This window comes from Rhincodon typus, chromosome 1 (assembly GCF_021869965.1).
Source record: "Rhincodon typus isolate 14 chromosome 1, sRhiTyp1.1, whole genome shotgun sequence".
In the NCBI taxonomy this organism is placed as follows: Eukaryota; Metazoa; Chordata; class Chondrichthyes; order Orectolobiformes; family Rhincodontidae; genus Rhincodon; species Rhincodon typus.
Window position 1 is genome coordinate 67,014,861 of NC_063332.1, and position 18,937 is coordinate 67,033,797.

Here is an 18,937-nt window from a genome sequence, read left to right on the forward strand (position 1 = left end):
GCGTCAGTCAGAGCGAACCTGGGGGTGAACAGCAGGACAAATACCTGAGGAGTGGGGTCAGTCAGAGCGAACCTGGGGGTGAATCTAGGGGTGGAGTTCCAGAGGTGACATCACAGCTTAAAGAGTGACTGAGGCTTGGCTGCTCAGGAAGCAGGTTTGCAGACTTGTTTGCAGACTGAATTTGGTGACAAGTGGGTAAGGTTGTGTAATCAATTCCTGGATTATTGTCGGCAGTAAATAAGGTTTGTTTTGTCAATAGTCAATAGGAGGAGAACCCAGCCCCCGGGAATGCTCCTGTTGTAATATATGGGAAATCAGGAACACTTCCCGTATCCATAGTGACGACAGAGGCAGGAAGTGTTTTCGGCTGCAGCTCCTGACTGACAGCATGGAGCATCTGGAGCTGTGGATGGACTCGCTATGAAGCATCCATGAGGCTGAAGATGTCATGGGTAGTATGTACAGCGAGTTAGTCACACCTTGCATAAGGGCGACACAGACAGAATAAAGTTGGGTGACCACCAGGAAGATGAGTAATTGTGGGCAGGCAGTGCAGGAGTCCCATGTGCTCATTCCCCTCTCAAACAGATATATCATGTTGGATACTGCTGGGGGGAATGACCTCTCAATGGGAAAGCAGTAGTGATAGAGGACTCTATAGTCAGGGACACAGACAGTCATTTTTGTGGCCACACGCGACACTCCAGTATGGTTTGTTGCCTCTCTGATGCCAGTGTCAATGATGTCTCTGAGTGGGCACAGTGTATTCTGAAGGGGTGGGTGAGCAGGCAAAGGTTGTGGTCCATATTAGTACATACAACATAGGCAGAATGAAAGATGAGGTCCTGCAGTGGGAGTTCACGGTGTTAGGTAGGAAGTTGAAAAGCAGGACCTCGAGGATTGTAATCTCAGGATTACTTCCTGTGCCACATGCCAGTGAGGCCATGAATAGAAAGAAGTATAGTTAAATATGTGGCTAAAGAGTTGGTGTAGGAGGGAGGGTTCACGTATGTGGATGATTGGGATTTCTTCCGGTGCAGGTGGGATCTGTACAAGAAGGCAGGTTGTACCTAACCTGGAGGGCACCAATATCCTGGTAATATCCTATCCATTCTACACAAGCTTCTCACAATTTTGTAAAATTCTATATAAAGGTAACCTGATAGAAATTAACAAAATAATGAGAGGCTTGGATAGAATGGATAGTTGCAGTCTTTCTCCCAGGGTAGAAATGGCAGTTACTAAGTGACATAGGTTTGAGATAAAAGGCGGTAAGTTTAAAGGAGATGTGAGGGGCAAGTTTCTTACACAGAAGATGTTAAGTGTTTCGAATGTGCTGCCAGAGGAGATGCTGGAGGTGTTGGAGATTAATAGAATAATAACGTTTAAAAGACATCTTGACAGATATATGAATAGTCAGGGAGTACAGGGATATGGACTGCATATAAGTGAATGTCTTTAATTTGGAAAGGCATCATGTGTCACGCAGTCCTGGTAGAATGAAATGCCTGTTCCTGTGCTGTTCTTTGTTCTTTGTTCCTCAGGCATCAGGATCTTTGAACTGTGACACTGAGGACTGCAGCCAAGGCTCTGCACTGTAGTGGACAATACCAGGACTAAACTCAATGGGCAGGGAATGTGCTAGGGCCTAGCCTGTACTCAAAATACATGTTTACTTGCAACTTGTGACCGAGAATGTGGAATCAGTGATGTTTCCACCCATCGCATATTCCACATGAACACACACTGACTGTGGCAAGGCTTACACCATATAACAGGCTACAAAGTGAGGTCGAGTAGCATCACTGGCAACAATGCATCCCTCCCCAATGAGCTCAATGTATCCTACACACGTTTTGAACAGGAGATCAATGAATTGATGTCACCTACCCTGACGGCCTTGGGTGCACCTGTACCCACAGTCATTGCCACAGACATCAGATTGGTCTTCTTAAACACACAGGAAGCGACTGGCCCAGATGGAGTCCCCGGTCATGCACTCAGATCCTGTACAGACCAGCTGGCGGGAATAGTTGCAGATGTCTTTAACCTCTCCTTACTCGGATGTGAGGTTCCCACCTGCTTCAAGATGATCACTATCATCCCAGTGCCAAAAAAAGCCATGCAGCGTGCCATAATGACTACCGCCCAGTGGCTCTGACATCCATTATTATGAAGTGCTTCAAGAGGTTAGTAATAGCACACATCAGCTCCAGCCACGCAGATTGCCTTGATCCACTACAACTTGCCTACCATTGCAACAGGTCTATGGCAGAAGCTATTTCCCTAGCTCTACACTCATCCTGGAACATCAGGATAACAAGGACACCTACGTCAGACTCCTATTTATTGACTTTAGCTCTGCTTTCAATGCCATAATTCCAACCAAACATCTCCAAACCCCAAGTCCTAGGACTCCGCTTCTCCCCTGCAACTGGATCCTTGATTTCCTGACCCGTAGACCACAATCCATAAGGATCGGTGACAACACCTCTTCCGTGGTGATCCTCAAACCGGTGCCCCACAAGCCTGTGTTCTCAGCTGCTTACTATACTCCTTATACACTCCCAACTGTGTGGCGAACTTCAGCTCTAACTCCATTTACAAATTTGCTGATGACTCCACTGTAGTGGGTTGGATCTCAAACAACAACAAAACAATATAGGAAGGAGATGGACAGCTCAGTGGCATGGTGTAAAGACAACAAAGTCTCCCTCGATGTCAGCAAAACAAAGGAGCTGGTCATCGACATCGGGAAGTGCAGTGGAGGACATGCCCCCCACTATCAATGGAGCTGAGGTGGAGATGGTAGAGAGCTTCAAGTTCCGGGGAATAAAGATCACCAACAATCTATCCTGATGCATTGATGTCGATGCTACGTTCAAGAAAGCATACCAACGCCTCTACTTCCTCAGGAGGCTAAGGAAATTCAGCACGTCCACAATGACTCTTACCAATTTTTGCAGATGCACCATAGAAAGCATCCTATCTGGATGCATCACAGCTTGGTATGGCAAGCTCTGCCAAAGACCACAAGAAATTACAGCGAGCTGTGAACCCAGCCTGGTCCATCGCAAAAACCAGCCATCTGTCCAGTTACTCCGTTTACACTTACCACTGCCTTGGGAAAGCAGCCAACATAATCAAAGACCTTTCCCATCCCAATTACAATCTCTTCCACCCTCTTCCATCGGCAAAAGAAACACGTGAAAACACGTACCAACAGATTCAAGAACAGCTTCTTCCCTGCTCTTATCAGACTTATGAACGGACCTTTCATTTATTAGAGTTGATCTCTCTCTGCACCTTCTCTGTAGCTGTAACACTATATTCTGCATTCCAATCTATTACCTTGATGTACTTATGTAAGGTATGATTTGTCTGGATAGCATGCAAAACAATACTTTTCACTGTATCTTGGTACAGTAATAAATCAAATCAAATTAAATCATCTCTGTCAGGAAAGCTTTATTCTATCAGATTTTCAAAGGGAGTGCACTGCTATTCAAGGCTAGGAGTGATACAATAGTCAGCACACATGTCCACTCTCCCTCACAGCACATTGGTCTGCTCAGAAAAAGTGTTGAACTTTGCAGTTTCAATGCTGTCCTAACACATCTCAAACATTTTGTGGCAATTTAGCAGTCTATGCGCACTCTGAAACATAGTTGTCATTGATAGATGGGCCAAAAGAAGATTCTTCAAGATTCTTTTCAACCTGCTGCCTATCATGAGAGACTTCTCTGCACAACACTGGAATACATCCTGACAGATGCTTTAAAAGCAATCTAACTGTAACCCTAAATGATGTGAGTGCACAGTCTGACTTATTTTCTGAACAATTAGTAGGACATGTGTTGTACAAAATCGGGTCACACAAAGATATCAAGGAGACAAGCAGATGGATAATGAGACATTTATTCAGAAACAGAAATGATTATGGACTGCAAAAATAACATGGTCCACATGTCCTTGGCATTAAGCAGGGGCTACTTGTCATTTACCAACTGAATTTGAAACAACTGGATGAAGACTAAACCCAGTTCACTCATCCCAGTAGCGAGTTTCAATTAGGTTCTCCCTGGTCTCCCAGGCTTGACAGTACATTGCTCTGTGGTGCTGTCTTGGACAATCTTCCCAATTGATGCCTTGATCCTTGGCTTCAGAAAATTGTTGTAACTCTCCCATTTCATCTGCATCCAGGGTTTGGCATGCCACAATGATGGGATACATTGCAAGACTGTGCTGGAGCAGCTTAAACATCGAAACTTCATCTTAAGGAAGTGTACAGTCTGCTCCACTATGCACCTGGTGGATGTGTGAGCTTGGTTGTACGTTCATTCTGCCTCTGCCAGAGGGTTTTATAGAGGTGTCATGAGCCATGTTTGGAGAAGGTAGCCTCTGTCTCCCAGTAGCCATCCCTGTATGGCTTCAGGACCTTGGAAGGAGATAGGAAGCTGTGAATTCTCTGATATGTAACAGCCATGACAGTTCCCAGGATTATCTGGCACACACTTCCACAATCTAGCATCAATGGTCAACCATTACGTAATATCAACACAATGTAAATGTTGATGGGGTAGAATTCTTTCTATTGATGAACTCTGCAGTTTAGTGGTAGAGCACTTTCAAAGTAATGTGGATACAGTCTACAGTGCTGTGCAATTGAAGGAAGCCAGCGATGGTGGAGAATCCAACTGCTCGTCTCTTCTCATCACAGGGAATACAAATCGCTGTGACCTAAAGAAAATGGCATCAGTGACATCCCAGATGCATTTTTGCGTCAAAGATTGGGCAACCCACAGAAGCCCCGGTTACTCATCAAAATGAGATGCTGGCATAAAAATCCAGGGTCATAGTATTAAGTGCTGCTTCAGCAGATGACACAGCTCAGAGATGATAACCTGGGACATCCTTAACCAGCTGTCTTTCAGACAGTTGAAAAAAGTAGCAGCGAGATGTGGGGCCTCTGCTGGCATCTACTTCATCGAGCATCAGCTGCAGCTTCACCCTCTGGAAATTGTGCAGCTGCTGCTGGAAGTTGCTGCCTCTTGCTGGGCTTGTTGACAAATTAGGAACTGCTGTCTCTACATTGTTTTCAGAGGATGGTGACTTCAGCAACAACATCCTCCATCTTTCAGATAAGCAGATAATCTATAGGGAATGTTGGAACAGTAATGCTACTCTATTGAAGGAATTCCTCACAACCTATCACACAGTGTAGCAAGGAAGATTCCCAACGAGGTCAACGTCATGCTTCCGAAAGGAACTCTCACACATGCAACCTCATTCAAAAGTATGTTACACAATTAAAGTTTTTATGCTACATTCGCAACAGAATTCTGCCAGTAAAGCCACCATAATAGCACACAACCCTCCATCAAAAGAACAGACTCTCTACCACATCACACACAAGTCCTTCCATCTTAGAGTTCAGTCTATGAATCTGACATCTGCAAAATGTCGTCTTCAAGTGCTTGCTATAAAGTCTAGCTGTGAAATGGTAACTTTAGGTTCCTCTTTTAAGCACATTGTCCTCAAAACAATTGCTTAGGTGACACAAGGAGGAAGTTAGTGTGCATATGTAATATTCATGATTGCTTAAGGCCATAATTTTTAATGTGCATTCTTGACAATGAATAACCCGTCGATAAAGTACAAATACAAGCCAGATGGATAGCAATACTGAATCAATGGAGGCATGATTACTGCAACTGCCCCTAGAAGGGCCTCCAATTACAAGAGTTTTATTTCATCCACAAAGAAAAAGCGCATGTCACTTTGCATGTGATGTCAGCCATTTTGCGTAGTTATTACACTGTTGACTTTTGTTCAGACATGACAAGGCTCCAACTTCACCAGAGTGTGAGTGAGTTGCAGGCTCTGTCTGCGATGCACAAGTTTTCCCTATCTTTGTGTTGCTGTGTCCCTGTGGCCCCTATGACTTTTCAGCCTCCCCTCAATTCCAATGACACACTTTATGGAATTCAGTAAAGTCTGCATATTTCCCAGCAGGCCTTGCTGGTCCTGCACCGCTCCCAGGTACAGGCCAGAGTTACCTTGACCCTTTTGATCCTTGACCTCAACCCGCGTTCCCTCTAATTGTTTGTGTGGATCGCCATGGTCTGTGAGTGGCAGTAGCTTCAGAACCCAGAAGTCAATGCTGGAAACGGTGTTGGAATGTGGATCGGTGTGCACAGGATGCCTAAAAACAGTTTAAAAGTAACACTGCCCCCCACTTCTGTAGCTTCCAGTTGCCTTCCATTCTCTATGTGGTCTCACCCTACCATCAGCAATGGCCCTCCATTACAGTGACCAATTCGTCAATGACCTAGTACAATGGCCACCAGCCCCAGGCTTGAAATAGCCTTCTTTAGGATTCCCAGGCTGTCCCTATAAGCCCCCAACCAAATCCACATGACTAACTACCGCACCCCCCTCCGCCCTTACCCTGACCCCCACCCTAATCAGTGCCGCCAACGACAACAACCCCCACCCCAGAACAGTCCCAAATGAGCATGGCCAAGCCCCATATTCCTGTCTCAACAGAAGCCAAACGATCTTTCCTGCATTCCCAGGACTGCTTACATTTTAATTGCAGGACTGATTATAGTTCAAATGCTGCAAGGACAAGATCCTGGAATCTGTTTGGACCAAGTGCCTGAGTGACTGTGGCCAAAATCTTGGGCTGAAATTGGAAAAACCCTTGACTGGCTGTGGCAGTACCTCCTGATTGATTCCAGTGACTTTACCCGACTAAGGATTCCTCCCCTTTGACTTTCACACAAGGCCATTTGCTTGATTGTGTTCAGTGAGCTTGCCATGTCAACTGCTGGCACATGTCGCAGGTGGGATGTTGATGTAGCCCAGAGAAAGCAGTTAATAAAGTGAGTTGTAATCTCTGCTTTAGTAATTGGGACAGAGAGTGTAAGAGCAAGCAGGTGATGTTGAAGTTGTACAAGACAATTGTTAGACCTCCGCTAGAATATTGTGTACCATTGTGGGCACCATATTATTGGAAAAAAGTAATTACATTGGAGAGAGTACAGAAGTGATTTTCATGAATGATTCCAGGAATGAGAAACATTAGTTATGTAAATCGATTGAAGAAGTTAGGATTGTTCCCTTTGGAGAAAAGAAGTCTGAGAGGAGATTTGGTAAAAGTTTTCAAAATCATGAGTGGGCTGAACAGGGTAGAGAGGGAGAAACTGTTCCCATTTGTAAAAGGAACAAGAATGAAAAGGAATAGATTTAAAGTGAAATGCAAAAGGAGCAAGGGCAATGTAAGGGAAAAACATTTTCACAATACAAGTAGTTATGATATGAATGTGAAGTTGAAGGAACACAGCAGGCCAGGCAGCATCAGAGGAGCAGGCCTGGCCTGCTGTGTTCCGCCAGCTCCACACCTTGTTATCTCAGACTCCAGCCTTCACAGTACCTACTATCTCTAAGGTATGAATGTGCTGCCTGGGAATGTGGTGGAAGCATGTTCAATTGAGACATTCAAAAGGAGATTGGATGATTATTTCAATAGAAATATTGTGAAAGGGTAGGGGTAAAAAGCAGGAGATTGGCACAAGTTATTATTGCTTACTTGAAGTGTTGGTGCAGACACAATGGGCCAAATTGTCTGCTTCTGCATTGTAACAGTTTTGTGATTCTGAGATAGAGGCTGGTAGCTTCCAAATATGAGTGAGCGCTAAGAAAACAAGCTAAGAGCCATAGGATACATCTTTAGTAGATCCATAAGATAGGTGTGTGTCCCTGCACTCATAGAGACCTGTCAGAAGCACATAAAGCATTGTTGTTGCTGAGTTCCAAGGAAAAGGTTTGAAGGATTGAAGTGGCGTGTGAGTTGGACCGAGAGCAGGCATGATGAAATGTTGAGTACATGGTTAGCCAATGCCATGTTGTGTGGATGAAGGGTCAAGGAGAATGATGGCCATGGATTATCCAGTCATATTGTTATGAAGAAACAGTTACATATGGTTGGGACAAGCCAGGTACTCTCTCTGATTTACATATTGGTAACATGCACCGTCTGGTTTTAAAATGAAGAGAAGTAACATTGGCATATAAACCAGGCACGTTGGTGTTTTAACATTAAGCAAATGCATGGAGATAAGGTAATTGCTGCTCAATGGTGAGAATCTGAACTTGTTATTTAAGCCTAGATTGGAAAATTGGAGAAATCTTTCTCCACATCAAGAACCTGATGTTTTTCATTCTCACCATATTTTCCCAACTCTATCACAACTGCCCTCACCACACTGGGGAGGAGACAATTTTTGCTGAGTATTTTCATAAGTACATTGATATAAGTTTGTGACTGAAAATGCACTGATGTCCTGTGATCTTCAATGGATATGCAGTACAAAAAAGTGATGAACTAAAGGGCATTATTTACATTTATATGTCATCTTAAACGTCAAAGAATATGTCACAATTTTTTTTCTCCTGAGGGAAACGGGAGGAAAAAATGCCAAGCTCAGTGAGGGGAAATAAGGAACGTTGAGCAAAACGTTAGTTGAGAAGATATGTATGCTCAAATCTGATGGAACCATCAGTTCTGCTCCAATCTTTGAATTTTGATCTGTGTAATGCATGACATAGAGGAGTAGACATTCTAATGTTTTAGGTAAGAAAATATGAATGATCCACTGTAAAATTGACATTGATATTGTAAAATTATTCTATCTCATCATGTGGAATAGGTTCCAAGTGCACAGAAAAGATCAGTTCTGTAAAGGTTGTACCGGTCCTTAGGACTTCTTCCTTCCACTGGGAAAAAGACACTACAGGCAAGGCTTTCTAATAAATGTTAGTTTTCTAATAAATGTTAGTTTAATATTGCCAGTTTTAATATTGAAGCTCATCTTATGTGGATACAATCTACTAACAAGATGCAACTGTTAACACAGCAGCATATTCTAAACTGTGAGGGCTCACAAGTCCAAGCACCTTACAAGTTTTGAAAAACATTGGTTGTTTGGACGGAATAAGATAAACATTTGTACCAGTGATCCTATATTGTGTGCTTCCAGATATGACCATGCTCTGGATTAAGTATCATGCAGAAGTCAGATGCTCCTCCAGGTCAGGGGTGGTAAACAGACGAGGTGTACCTGGTAGAAGTTTATATGATTGTGAATGAAATGGATTGAGTGGAAAGTATGAGGCTGTTTTCCAGGGTGAAGGGGTCAATTCCTAGGGGACATCGGTTCAAGGTGCAGGGGGAGATATTTACAAGAGATGTGCGAGCCACATTTCTCACACAAAGGGCGGTGAGTGCCTGGAATGTGCTGCCAGAGTTGGTGGTGGAAGCAGGCACAATAGCAGCATTCAAAAAACACCTGGATGAATACATGAATAGGAAGGGACTAGAATCAATAGAATCCTTACAGTGTGGAAACAGGCTATTTGGCCCAACAAATTTACACTGACCCTCTGAAGAGAATCCCACTCAGACCCAAACCCCTTCTCTCTAACCCTGCATTTCCCATCACTAATGCACCTAACCTACACATTCCTGGACACCATGGGCAATTTAGCACGGCCAGTCCACCTAACCTGCACATCTTTGGACTGTAGAAGGAAACCGGAACACCTGGAGGAAACTCATGCAGACACAGGGAGAATGCACAAACTCCACACAGCCAGTCCCCTGAGGTCAGAATCAACCCTGGGTCCCTGGTGCTGTGAGGCAGCAGTGCTAACCACTGAGCCGCCATGCTGGCCCAGAGAGGAATACGAATCCTGTATGTGAAGACAGTTTTAGTATGGAAGGGCACAATGTGTCAGCGAGGCTAAGAGGGCTGAAGGGCCTGTTCCTGTGCTGTACTGTTCTTTGTTCTACTTTGAAAGGCTGTCAGATATCTGTTAGAATCTGACAGTGAGTCAGAGGCATTATCTTGTCTTTAGGATGGTGTATGGCCTCTGTTCGTGCAATGTATTTACTTTGTGCATGTTTCATGTAGCTAGTTTTCTTGTATGCTAACAATAAAACTAATGAGAATATCAAGACAACTGAATCATAACCATTTAAATGCAATCACAAACTAAAAGGGAAAATGGGTTGTCCATTTACATTGTATGTAAGGTGGGGAGGAAGCATGGAGTGTCCATATGACTGCTAGAGGATTGCTGAAATACACAAAATACTGCAATTGAGCAATGTTAGGATTCAGATGTCTTACCCCATATTTACACTGGCGTGACGTGGTACCGTACTGGAACCGACATTGTTCATCAGCGTCATACACCTGGCCTGGTGCTATTGTTGGATAAAGAAAATCACGTTTTGGTGGTTCATTATCCAGGCAAGTTCCACGCCCAGAACTGTTTCAAAATGAAAAATTTTATAATGTGAGAAAACTGCCGATTCCAACATACGTTTTAGCAATACATCGAGCGAATTTTGAAAAGTATTACAGTTTGGGCTGGATTTTACAAAGTCATGACAGCACGTTGGAAAGCGCATGACTTGTAAAATGCAATGCGTGGCCTGCTAACCATTTTTCTGTCTCTCTCCCTCCCCTCCTCCCTGACCTATCTCCCATTTTATCAGAGGTGATGGAAGCAATGGATGGCCCTCGGATGTCTCATCTGGCCACACCCATAACTGTACCCACAGCTGGAGGCGATCTATGGTTGTTAGGTAGCCCGGCAGCTTTCACTGAGTGAGGTTTTTTTTTCATTCATTTATTCATGTGATAAGGGCGTCATTGGCTAGGCAGTATTTATTGCCCATCCCTAATTGCCCAGAGGGCAGTCAGAGTCAGCCACATTGCTGTGGGTCTGGAGTCACATGGAGGCCAGACCAGGTAAGGATGGCAGTTTCCTTCCCTAAAGGACATTAGTGAACCAGATGGGTTTTTCCAACAATCAACAATGGATTCATGGTTATCATTAAATTCTTAATTCCAGAGATTTTATTGAATCCAAGTTCCACCATCTGCCGTGACAGGATTTGAACCCTGGTGCTCAAAACATTATCTGGGTCTCTGGATTAACTGTCCAGCAATAATACCACTAGGCCATTTCCTCACCTATGTTGCTGTTGGGAAAGGTGGGGAGAAGTACCTCCTATGAGGTAACCAGAGGTCAGACCCTCCATTAAAGTCAAAAGCCCCAGACCTACCTGAAATCTGACTTCCATAACCTCCTTTTCTTTGGGTTGTGACTGTAGGCCCAACAATGGCTAACACAAACGTGGAGCTGATGGTGAACACAGCAGCCAGCTAACTAAATTAACGAGCAGCTCTCTAAGGCAAGACATCCTGCCCAGATGGAAGACAACATCTAGCCCTGAGCCATTTAACATCATGCCAAGAATAAACTGACTGGGAAGAAGTATGTCTTTTTTTTGTAGGCATGCTCCTGACCAACCTTTTAATTGCAAGGTGGGCAAGTTCTGCGTTACATAAAATTCAGTCTACTGATATTTGAAGAATATTTCTTTTCACCCTGTTCCTATTTATTGCCACAGATTTAATCCAAAACATAGCTTAAACATATCCTTGAAATGCATGAAAATTATATGTAGTGCTTTTGTACAAGGTACTCTTGTAGATGTCACAAAATAGTAAAAAGAAGAATTATTTGATCATTATAATAATGAGAAACTATCAACATTAAAAAGTTGATTTCTAAAATATTAAATAAGCTGGATCTGACTACTGTCAACTCATTCTATTTCAATGTATCTCATCGTGACCAGGGAACCACCTGCAATGGCTTCTCTTCCTGCTCCAGCAGAATTACCTCTGGTATTCCCTAAGGATTTATGCTTGGCTCCTCTTATTTCTCAAATACTTCCTGTCACTTGGTGAGACCACCTGAAAGACTGACGTTTTTTCTACATATATGTGTCATCAGAATATGCTAGAACCCCATGGCTGTACCTCCCGACTCCTCCGCTGTCTCTAAGTTGTCAGGCTGTTTGACCAACATTCTAGACTGGATGATCAGAAACTTCCTATCACTAAATATCAGAAAGATCAAAGCCATTGGGGGCAAGTATACAAGACACCTGCCTCCCTCAACAGGAGTGCCTGCCATTTGGCTGTTAATAGGCTGAGGAGGCATTTCAGCCTCTCAGGGACATGAAGTTCTGTCAGTCACTCCAAGGTCAGAAGCTCTTTCCCATACAGTAACTCCAACATGGACAATGATCAGCACGTAGGCATTGAGGAGGCAAGCTGTGATTTATCAGAATGATCTCAGTATTTAAGGATTTGTGGGGGAGGTCTTGTGAGAGGGGTTTGATCCAAGGTTTGAGATGCCACAAGAGGAGGGGGACTAGAGGTAGTGGATGATTTACAGGCCAGGAGCACATTCAAACAGAGCACTGGTTAAGAAAAGATCCCTCCCTTCCTAACACTAGTCCACACATGAAAACCTGCCGGGCTGTTCAATTGGCATGAATCTAAACTACCAGTTTAATCCACGTAGTGGCAGAATGAAGTCCTTCACTGGCCATTATTTATGCACTCAAAATAGCCCTGAAATAGGACAGGGACGGCTGACCCGTCTAACAGTTCCCTCCGATGCTCCCAATAGTAGGTATAAGAGGTGTAGGAGTGGACAGGCAGTCACTCTACTAATGACAGGCTAATTTACAGGTCCAGTCATCTTCAGCCCATTGTCTTTGGTCTCTCAACAAACTTCCTTCCCTGGCTACTGAATCCATTCTTCTCCCAATTAACTGTCCAGGCCTGAAACAAACCTAACCAATTGAGGCATTATATTTAACTCTTGGACTTTTTTGACCACACATCCCCATTATCAACATGAGCACTTATTTCCACAAGTGCAATATTACTTGACACAGCTCCTACCTCAACTTAACTGCAATTGAAGCCCTTGTCCATACATTTGTTATTTCTAGACGTGGCTATTACAAAACACTTCTGGCTGGTCTCCTACCTTCCATCTTCTGGAAACTTGAGTTCATCCAAGGCGCAACTGCCTATGCTTTAACTTGCAGCACGTCCTGTTCACCCATCACCTCTCTGCTCACTAAGCTACACTGGCTCTCAGTAAACAATGCCTCAATTTTAAAATTCTTATTCTATGTTTCAAATATCTCCATGGCCTTACTTCTATCTCTATGAACTCCTCAAGCCCTTTAACTCTCCAAGGTATATGCACTGCATCAATTCCGGCATGATTTAACTTGCTGCACCATTGGCAGCTACACTATGTCTCTGCAATCAATCTGAATCCTTTCCACCTCCCTACCTTTCTTTCCTCCTTCAATATGCTCTTAAATCTTATCTCTGACAAAACTTTGGTCATCTTTCCTAGTTTCTTTTTATATGGCTCAGTGTCAAATTTTGTTTGATAATGCACCTATGAAGCACTTTGGAACACTTTATTACGTTAAAGGTGCTATATAAATGCAAGTTGTTTTTGTTGCAGACAGCAAATAAACTTAAGGTCTCAATCTAACTGTACAGCTTAAATAAGCTCAATAAGTTACTTTAACACTTTCTCACATGCTTTGCAAAATGCCCAACTAGAATATACAACCTTCCCTCAGTCCATTATGCTCACTGTAATATTTAATTGACAGATTTTCTTTTAAATATAAATTATATATTATTTCACTTTCCTCAATAAGCATGATTATGTTACCCTTAAATGTTTATTTTTTATCAGTTTATTAAGATGGTTAATACAATCAAGGTGTACCAACATTTGTTAAAAATTGTGATTCTCCATTACCTTATGACGACAGTACTAAATTTCATTAATTTGTGTGGTTTGGAAATAGTATACCACAGAACACTCTATCCACTAACATCCGCATAATCTCCAGACGTGATAGATAGGGTCAAAAATTGCGACAGAACCAAGGAACATGTGGAACAATTTTCCAGACTATATAGAACATAATCTTAATTTGGCCAAAAAGGTTCCTTTATTTGTTTTCAATCAAAACATACCTACATCTGGTTGTGTGATTAAAAGTGAGACTAAAGGTAAAACACACAGCTGCACAGTGAAAAACTAAACTTTTTAGGGCAGCCCTTATACCGATTAATACTGCACAGTTCCTGAACCCTTTCCCCAGCTTCCACACACAATGAGACAGGTAAGAGTAACATTACCAAAGAACTCCACCAAAGATCTACGAAGGTTATTTGTGACCCAAAATCCGAAAAGCAACATCTGGCTCAAGCTATTCTGTGCGGGAGCTTCAGCTGAAATGCAAATGATGGGCTTTTGAGGCCCGATTCTCCATGTGGTTGGATCCCAGAATTACCACCATTTATTATAGATAAACTACGTGTGAAGGAAATTGTTAAACAGACATGTGCTTTAATGTTCGGATGTTCTTTTGGATTTCAGCTGGCTTTAAAAAGATTTACTGAAGTTTCATTATCAGTGAAAGCAATTAAATTATTGCCTTCATCTTCACTGAGAAATTAACTGCAAGCAAGCATTCAGCAGTACAAGAGGATCCTTAAAGATGAAGTTATTTTAAATGTTTCCTGTTATTAATCACTGGGCTGCTGCTTACAGAGGAATGGAGTGCTCCTGTCCTGGAAGAGATGGCCCGAAGCTGACTTGCTCCATGGAAGCCAACCACCAAGCCCACCCCACCGTCACACACTGTGAGCAGGTTAATTTGGTCATGTTGGCTAAGTTGGCTAATAGGGGGATTCCACGCCTCAGTGGCAGGAATTCCAGCCTTGGGGAAGAATTGGTCAATCTGACTAGTCGGCAGCTCCATCAGATCAGCAATGACTGCGTTCAGTAGTGGGCACTGCCAGAAATACAGGAACAGGCCCAAAGAAGATAATACTGCACGGGGAAGATCAGTGATAATGGGGGATGAGGGATCTTACAGTCCAGCAACAGGGTACGGGGGTTTGTGGGGCTGGTGGCATAACAGATGGTGGGGCTGACAGCCTAGTCGAGGGGAATGTGGTCTTTGTGGCTATTCACCTGAATGAAGTGATCTGCTTCCTTCTTATTTCTTTTAGTGTATGCCATAGAAAATGACCCACCCAGGCCACCTGGACTGCACCTGCAAACCATACTTTGGCATGGGCAGAGTATTATGGTCAACAGGATTACCAACAAGGCTCACTGATCTTTAATTACTCACTCAGCTATGACAAGCCAGTAGCCAATTTTGGCATCTGCTGAAGTAGTGTATTATGGGGCTGAGCTCGGGGGGGGGCAGAAAGGTGGCAGTTTGCCACGAGATCTACTTTATGTACCACCCCCCTACACCCCTACTCACTGCACCCTGCACCACAAAAACCCTTGACCCAACCACAGAAATGAGCAGAGCATCTGACTCCAAGCTGTAAGATTCAGTGCTCTTTGGTAAGTCAATAGAAGGGAAAAACTCTGACTTACTGTGAAAGTCTCCCACAGCCATATTTCACACTTTAATAAGTGGCAAAAGGATGAAAGCCTGGTATTTTCTGAGGGACATGGGATCACAAGGAGGTTAGCTCGGGGCTTGTGCCTATTTTGATAAGATCATGGCTGGTCGGAGATCAAGCTCCAAGTGCCCTACTAAATCTGAAGGAATCGTTCTGCACTAAATGGTAAGAACTTCAATCTAGCTTAATGTTTTACAAATGCTCAGAATTTTTCTCCAGTGCTTTCTCTTGATAAAAGTGCTAAATTCTACATCAGAATCTTCTCCAGTTCCTAATCAATCTTTCAGTGCCAGGAGGAGTACAGTTGCTGATTGCTCAGTCTCTGTGGACATTTCTTGGTATGGAAGTGGTCCTGGACCAGGAGAGAACTCTGTATGCATTGCTGCTCTGATGATGGCAGGCAGGTCCTCTTTCATTTGGTCGTTTTGGAGAGGGCTGGATTGCTGAATAAGCCAAAGTGACTTCAGTTGAGCAGTTTCATCTGTGCTTATTCCGGCCAAGCCTCTCGTGCTGACCTGCCCTACATTAGAGCAGGCCTCTCCACAAGCTGAGTTCCTTTTTAGGATTCAGTTTGTGCCTTTGGGCGGGAATAAGCAGCAGGTGTTAGGAGTGTGATGGAAGACTCTTCACTGTCAGCAACACTCAAGGAGCTTGACATTTTTCAGGATGAAACAGCCCACTTGAGCAGCAACCCATCCATCACATTAAACATTCATTCCCATACCACCAGCACACACTAACACCATATACAAGATATACTGCAGTAATTCACCAAGGTTTCTTCAGCAGCATCTGTCAAACCCATGCTCTCCACCACCGAGGAAGAAAAGGGCAGCAGGCGCATGGGAGCATCATCACTACAATAGCACCACCAACTCACTTACCAGCCAGGCTAGATCTATATCACTGCTCCTCACTACCATTAGGTTCAATTCCTGTAATACCCCACCAAACAAAATTGTGTGTAGACATTATTGAGATGGACTTCAGCACTTCGAGAGGGCAGCTTACTACCACCTGTTCAAGTGTACTAAGGACTGGCAATATAGGTCAAAATTGGAAAAAAAAACAAAAAAAAAACTAGCTATTTGATAAAACGAGTGATGGTGGGCAGTCTTATTTGAACTGATCATGTTAGCAAATATTTCTCATCTCTGCAATCAGTTCCTGGGGATTGATCTAGAAGTGAAATAGAACATCGGTTCCACCAAGGCACTAGAAGTTTCTCTGTAATGGGAAGGGGCAGAAACCAACATTCCTGAATCTCACTTCTCATGAAACAGGCACTGCTAAGTTGCAAAACTTGCTGTTCCAGCATTGTCAAGCTGCCAAATTTGGGATTGTGAAGAAAAATCTCTTTGCATTAAAATGCACTTTGCTATGAAAAGGATGTTGTGGCCATGAAACAGCAGCACAGTGTTTGACATTCTCCAAACATCTGTACAGTGCGTAACAGCCTCTAAACTGCTGCATAATGTCTGACACTCTCTAAACAGCTGCAGAGTGCCTGACACCTCAAAACATCTGTACAGTATCTAACATCCTCTAAACAGCTGCATAGCATCTAACCTTCTCTAAACATCTGCATCATATCTGACATCCTCAAAACATCTCCACGGCATCTGACATCCCCTAAATAGCTGTGTCCTACGACACCTTCTAAATAACTGTACAGTGTCTGACATCCTCTAAACATCTGTATTGTGCCTGATACCCACTAAACATCTGTACAGTGTCTGACATCCTCTAGATAAGTGTATTGTTTCTGACACCCACTAAACAGCTGTGCAGTCTCTGACATCCTCTAAGCAGCTGTACTGTGTCTGATACCCCCTAAACAGCTGCACTGTGCCTGGCATCTTCTAAACAGTTTCACTGTGTCTCACATCCTCAAAACAGCTGCACAATGCCTGACATCTTCTAAAGATCTGTACAACATCTGACATGCTCTAAGCAGTTGCACAGTGCCTGACGTCCTCTAAAGAGCCGCACAACATCTGCCAGCCACTAAAGTGCTGTATAATGTCTGACATCCTCTTAACAGCTGCAAAGTGTCCGACATCCCAAAACAGCATCACGTAATCTTGCTGACAAGCAGCAAAACTGGTCTGTGACAAACTGCATGTTGGGAGCTGGACCATGTGAAAACATTATGAAGATGGATCTTTTTGGACTGACAGTGCAGGACCTGGGCAGACATAACCCAGATTCTGTAATGCTCCTGTCACATACATGTTCAGATCAGTAAACTCACCTTGCATACTTTTAATACAAAATGATACAATTCTTTTATAAGCAGACATGCAGATAACTATTTGTTGCCTCTAAAAGTAAGCTTGTGCCCACTATTTTTGGTTGTTACTTCTTTGTTCAAAACATTTAAATTCAATGCCAATAGTGTTCAGACTATGCTTGCATGAGACTGAGAGAGTTTTGGGCCAAATGGTCTGTTCTGGAAAAGAAATGTTAAATATTGTTCCTGCCTGCAGGGATTGTACACAGCTGGAGCGTTGTTTTATTAAGGACAGGTCTATAGCATTCTGCAGGCGTTTCCACTCTGAGAGAGAGAAGAAAACTACTTGAGCATGTGGTCAAGTGTTAAAGACAGATCTCAGTATTTCTCAAAAGCACACTTCTTTCTGAGTTGGACGCTTCAGTGATTACCCCCCACTTTGTTTCCAAATTGCATAAACCCCCCCACAGGACCAGTAAGCTATTATTTATACAGTGCAGAATATTAGTTCCACATGTCAGCAGTACAGAATAAGCCGTTATAACTGATCACCACTCAGCATTCTGCTGCTGATAATGGAAATTAACATCTTGGTGCTTTTTGTTGGTTTGAAAATCTGTACTATCTTTAGAAATCAAAATCAGTCTGAGTATGAATGCAAGTGTCAGGGCCTGCATGGGTTGGATAAACAGAATTATTTTTACAAATGAGCTGCTATCAATATTTAACTAACTAAAGACCAATAATGAACTTCACCTCATTTATCCTGTGCAAAATATACAGCAGAAACTATAATAAATAATACTGATGCAGTTTTAACACACTGGGCATACTCCACAATCTTTCTCCAAGCTCCAGAACCAATTAATTAGTTGTGTTTAAACATGGCAGTGATGTGAGCGACTGATCCAAACCAACTTCAGCAAAATAGTTCAAACTCATTTGAACACAATTTCTCAATGTGGGTATAAATGACTACTGGCTCTATCACAATAACTGACTGAACAAAACTAATACAACAAAATAAGGAAAATCTAAAAGAAGAGAAATTAAGAATTCACCAGCTAATTTTCACTTTTATAAATCTACACTTTAGACTTAGATCAACAAATATGAAAGAAAGTATTTACTTTAAAACTAAGCACTTATCCGTTACATTCATCAAAACTTACTTATAACATATGATGTTGATATGTAAACTTTTCAGTGAGCTGCAAGTACAATTGTACCAATTAATACTGCATTTACTTATGGCAACAAGTAATGATTACTTTTTTCAATAAATTGGGTAATCTAATTT

The 18,937-nt window shown here is 42.8% G+C and overlaps 1 protein-coding gene across 1 annotated transcript in view; it reads right to left on the reverse strand.

Moving 5' to 3' along the window:
* The window catches only part of adamts6 (ADAM metallopeptidase with thrombospondin type 1 motif, 6), a 304,519-nt gene that overhangs the window by 145,487 nt on the left and 140,095 nt on the right, over nt 1–18,937 (reverse strand). Inside the window, exon 10 of the mRNA XM_048598741.1 lies at nt 10,197–10,338. Coding sequence (XP_048454698.1) covers nt 10,197–10,338 — 142 coding nt within the window. The remainder of the gene's footprint in view (nt 1–10,196; nt 10,339–18,937) is intronic.